The following is a 5,731-nucleotide window of genomic DNA, read 5'->3' as shown; positions in this document are numbered from 1 at the left end:
GTTTAAAATACGATATTAAATAGTCTAGGGAGGTAATAGGTCCTTATGAAAGTTTAGTATCGCAACAGTAAATTCGACCAAAGTTGAGGTATTTTTCAGACCCTTATCCCTATATAATTTGATGTAAACACCAAATGTATATGGTACACAGGCATAGGTAGGCTTTTTATGAGCTCAACTTAATTCAATAACTTTATCTCAAATTTTGTATATGTATTAAAAATTCATCAAACACGTACAAAAATTAAATTACTAATTCAAGACTCATAAAGTTCAAATCTTGAATCAGTCGAGCTAAAGTTATTTTTTGGGCAGACCTTTTGGTGCCACTGTTGAGTATTATTACGCCTGCTTGGTGCTTGACATTTAGCTTCAGAGTCCAGCATCAAAACGGACACTTTTTGAACCCTAAACACCTAAAAACACACACAAAAACGGAGCGTTCGCCTATTTATTGGCGAACTAAAACTACCAACTTTTAACACCGTCATCCCCGTTAACTCCAAATCCATCCAAAATAATATTACACAAACTTTAAAGTAGTTCGCCCACAAATAGGCGAACTGCTTTATTAACTCCGCACGTAAATCTATATCTCTTTCTCATGCCTTACTACATGTCACTTCCATATTTTAATGAAATGTTTCAGTTATTTAGAAGTTGGTTAACAACTCCTTGCCTTCTCCATTATTTTTTATTTTTTCCTTCTCCAAAATTGATAGAATTCGGTGAACTGTTCGTTTGACCCAAAACAATACCATCGAAACAAGTATTGCCTTAAGAACATAGAATTAAAGGATATTTTAGTATATTATACGTATTTTTAGTTTAAATTGTCCCGATATTCAAAAATCTTTTTACTTGCTTAATTTCATATCAAATCAAAATCGAATAACTAAATAGATAATTTGAACCTGGCTCACCTCTGGGTGAAAAGAATAAGTACTATAATCAAGTAGTACAACATGTTGTACAAATAGTGGTGGAGCCACATAACTCAAACACTTGTCAATTGTACATCTTTCACTCGAAAAATTATATTATATATATATAAAATTAAATCGTATCCATAAGTTGGTAATTAAACTAAAAATAAAATAAAAATATATAAAAAAAAAAATGCATGATGGCGGGAAGAAAGTAAACAAGATTAACGATCGTGTCAGAAGAAAAAAGGGGTTAATGGTAGAGAAATAAGTGGAGCAGTTCCTAAACACTAATTAGTTGTTGATTTTCTCCAAATCCACTAAACCCCTTCTCCTAAATTATATTACCCAACTTAATTAGCCCAATAACCACCTTTAATTCTTCACTTTTTTAGTAAGAATCACAAAAGTGTGAATTTGTCACAAGGCTAATCAATTAGTCAGCTTGGAGGAACTCAACAAACATGTTTAATTTACTCTTTAGGTGGAGAAAAGCTTCTAAATGGTAAACAACTTATGTTTTACTTTTCGTTATGTTTTTCAGGGTTGATTTCTCATATGGTCACTTCAGTTATAAGCTCAAAATGTCTTCTTTTTTTTAAGTCCGATTTTCTTCGGACAAAGTGACTTTTTGATATAATGACTATTAGCTAAGTGACTATCTGAGGAATCTAACTATGATTTTCTATAGCGGTACAAATTTTAATTAAACAGATTTTTTTGGGATTGAGACGTAATTGTTGTTTATTACAGTAAGAATTTGATTAGAAGGGTTCAGAGCCGGATTAAGCTACTGAAGAACAAGAGAAGTTGCATTATCAAACAATTGAGGGATGATTTATCTGAGTTACTTAGAAATGGACATTACGAAATTGTCATCGATAGGGTAAGTGTAATATGAATTCTTCAAAAAAATATATAATTATGGTTAGTATAAAGTTATATTTCTCTTTTTTGCTTCGAAATTGTCAATAAATCCCCTGTTAGCTTGCTGTGTTCCTCTGTTGATATAACATATGTTTGTTCAGACTCTCCAAAAAATGTTATATCACGTGTGTCAGATTCTCCAAAAAGTATTTCTAAAGAGTCTGAGCAACATAGTTTATAACTGATAGGAAGTTTTCGTATGATTTTCAGGTTGAACAGCTTTCGTTGGATGAACGAAAGGTAGCAATGTATGATTTACTGGAGAATTACTGTGAATTTATAATGATCAACCTTCCCTGTATTCGAAAACACAAGTAAGAAAACACAAGCACTTCAATCTAACCACAATGTTATACAATTATGTTTTTCATGCTTGTTTTATTTTCCTCAGGGAATGTCCTGATGATATCAATGAAGCAGTGTCAAGTCTCATATTTGCATCAGCAAGACTCGGTGATTTGCCCGAGCTAGCAGCAATTCGGAAGTTTTTTAGTGAACGTTATGGTCAGAGATTCGAAAAATCTGCACTTCAATTACTTCCTGGGAATGTTGTGAGCTATCAGGTTAAGGCTTTTTTCGAAACTTGATAGTCGTTGAGTGTTATTATAACTTGTTAATTTTTTGAATTCTGATCCTTTTTTTGGTTATAGATAATTGATTATATATGTACAAGTTCTGTATCAGAAGAAGAGAAGTACAGATTGGTTGATGAAATTGCAAGGAGTTGTTATCAGCAAGGACCTTTGCTTCTTGAGTACAGACGCGATGAGCTGGTAAGTAAGATATATTGATTCAGAGAACTTACTTGTTCTGCTCCTATCTAAAGTGATGCTAGGTTGCTTCGTAGAGGTGTGCTTTGCTCGACTACATGATGAACATGTTTTAAGCTAACTGCGTGTCAAGTGCTTAAGTGGAACTTGTGATCACTCGTTCCTCACTTGTTCGAAAGAGCTTCTTATTGAGTAGAATTAGGGATAGATTTTTATTGTTTAGTGACAGAAATTGTCCGTCGTTGAGTAGAATTAAGAATGGATTTTACTGTTTAATGACAGAACATGTTAGTCCTGCTTCAATCTTATTAGCATAACATAACGAAACTGCAGGTAAATGAAACCAGTAATGCTGCAGCTGATTACATGGATCCCGAAATCAATGATCCATCCGATTCTCATCAACAACTACTCCCTACAGCAAATTCAACGCGTTTCTCAACAACTAAGTCTCGTAAGGATTCAGTAAACTGTTTGAAGGATAATCATAACGAAAGAGTTCTAGATTCTGAACGTGTCACAGGAAGGGAAAAGAGGAATATTAATGCCTTCATTTCGGAGCAAAACGTTGAGAGAAGAGCTGCAGAATCATCTACAGAAGAAGATTCAGCTGTATTACCTGAACAAATGATATATTTGGATGACATTCAGGAGTTTGAGTCTGCTGTGAAGAAAGATGTGAACTTCGAGGATCAAAGGCTATTCATGTTCAAAGCCCCTTTTGTTCCTTCGCGACTAAAGATAGATGCTCGTAGAAAATTTGAAGGCATTGAGAAGAAATTTGAGTCACCGAATGCAAAAGAAAGATCAAAAACCTCGAGGAAGAACAGAACGATATCTGGAAAAAGAACGAGAGGGAAATCAGGTTCGATTGTGTCAGACATTGATAGTACAATCTACTATGGAGACTTACCCGAGAGTTCTCCAGATAGCAAACCAAAACGCCAAAACAGGAGAAGGAGTACAAGAAAGAGTCAGAAATCTTATCATACATTTGCACATGATACAAAAGATCAACCTTGCTATGTCAAATTCAGAAGCACAATGACTTTTGTCAAGTGCATAGACGATCATTCCAGCTGCAACGGGACAATGGAGAATCATTGCAGTTTGGAACATCCATGTTATTACTGGATCACTGATAAGAAAGGTAACAGGGAATCTCCTCTTCGCGTTCCAAGGAGGAGAGTCAAATCCACAAAGGATTGCAACAATCAAGATCAAAATGTTGAATCAATGAACGAACATTATGTAAAACACGATACTGAGGAGATATCGAAGAGCCAAGAAACTTGTGATTCGACAATGTCATCAACATCAAGAATGACATATCAAAGGGGAAGAGACGAAAATCAGGCCCCTTATCTGAGAGCAATGACTATGCCTATTGAAAGGCCTAAAGATTGCCTCATAGACAACTTTCTTCGATCAAGTTCATTCCCGGTTCAAGATCCTGGAAATGGATCATCCGAAAATAGACATGTCCATCCTAAGCTACCAAACTACGACGAAATAGAAGCTACATTCTTGGCTCTCAAGAAAGAGAAATTGCAAAAGAAATGTTAGCGTAAAATCGATGGCTTCATGATTACCACAACATGACCATGAGTTAGCTATTTTTTTCTAATATTCTTTGTTCATATAACTAGCAGAAGCATACTTGCATTGTACATAGATTTTTTTTTAATTTTTGCATGTGTGTGTGTTTTGGTGATTTGATGGAAGACTTGGAGTGTAATGAGTAATGATTTACTGCAGTTTTGATATGGAATTCTTGAGCAGATAATTACTACACATCATTTTTTTCCTTTCATTTAAAATATGTTTTTCAGTAAAAAGTTTTACTCGGGCTCTATGTTGCTCTGACTCTTCAAAAATGGTCCCCGTATGTCGGATCCTTTGAAAATACATGTCATACATTTTTGAAAAGTCCTTGCTGCATAACTTACACAAATCCCACTAGTTTAGGAGCTAATTACTTAGATACACTCTAGTTTACAATACTACGTATCTTACCAATCCAAATGGATTCACATGTATCTAGGATACATAACAAATCTCGCTCGCTTCGCTCGCCTCTCTCCCTATTTTAGTTTATTTGGTAGCAAAATCTATGTATCTTCCTCAATATATAATAGGAAAACTCCTAATTAGTGGCCGTAGGATACGTGATATTTTAAAAATATAGATAATAGTAGTATATCTAATTATGTAGTTATTCCAACTTTGAAAAACAGGTTATGCTTATATAGCATGTCCAAATGGGACGATAGTGGATATGTACAAAACTGATATCAAACTGGTATGAACCAAATTTTGTAATGGGCTTTCATTCCTAAATGGCCCAAAACAAACATTATCTTGACGCCATGGCCCGGTAAATATTCTGGCAGAACTGCACAATTATTCGTTTTGTGAATAACTTCAGTTGAGAAAATTTATGTATTATTTTATGCATGAATTATTTATTTGTATTAGCTATTCATATATTCAAGGAATTATTTCTTATTTAAAAATAAATAAGAAAACATATTATTAATAATAACAATAGTAAATCTAGTATTATCATTTAAATGTAAATATAAGAAAGTGATGTATATGCAGTCTCATTTTTACTTTGTAAAACTAAAACGATTATTTTCTTTAGATCATTGTTTAAAAAAGGAGAAAAGTAATGTATACGCAATTGTTTTGATTTGTGTTTTTAAGAAGAGTTTCTTTTCATATGTGGTGTCTAAAAAGTATCTGTTTTGAAGTCGGACTCAACAGTAACACAACTAAACATATTATGTTCACATTTACCAAAATTTCTTCCTATATGAGATATTTCAAAGCAAAAAAATATCAGTGTTACCAACATAATTAAAAAATTGACATTTGACTCTATCCTAGACTTAAATGATACGGATTTGACTTTTTTAAAGTCAATCTTTATCTAATTCCTTTAAATATTATTATTATTATTATTATAAGTAGAGAAAAGAAATATCTAAGCATTGACTTTCTTATTTTAATTATAAAAAACTTTTACTTTCTTTTTTAATATGTAATCTAGAGAGACTTTGTTGAGAATCTTAATTAACTAGCATCATAGTGGTTAGTAAAATG

General features: G+C 33.1%; 1 protein-coding gene across 1 annotated transcript; it reads left to right on the top strand.

Annotated features, from left to right (window-relative positions):
* The first annotated feature begins 1,106 nt into the window (after positions 1-1,106).
* LOC102592265 (uncharacterized) lies at positions 1,107-4,415 on the top strand. The gene is made up of 6 exons (XM_006357495.2): positions 1,107-1,431; positions 1,680-1,812; positions 2,064-2,167; positions 2,245-2,416; positions 2,504-2,626; positions 2,957-4,415. Exons 1-6 carry the CDS (start codon positions 1,391-1,393, stop codon positions 4,187-4,189), a joined length of 1,806 nt encoding a protein of 601 aa, XP_006357557.1. The 5' UTR covers positions 1,107-1,390; the 3' UTR covers positions 4,190-4,415.
* Positions 4,416-5,731: the final 1,316 nt, after the last annotated feature.

The sequence above is a fragment of the Solanum tuberosum genome, unplaced genomic scaffold (assembly GCF_000226075.1).
Source record: "Solanum tuberosum cultivar DM 1-3 516 R44 unplaced genomic scaffold, SolTub_3.0 scf00233, whole genome shotgun sequence".
NCBI classification, from domain to species: Eukaryota; Viridiplantae; Streptophyta; class Magnoliopsida; order Solanales; family Solanaceae; genus Solanum; species Solanum tuberosum.
Note: the sequence above shows the minus strand (reverse complement) of the source record. Positions and strands in the feature narration are given on the sequence as shown.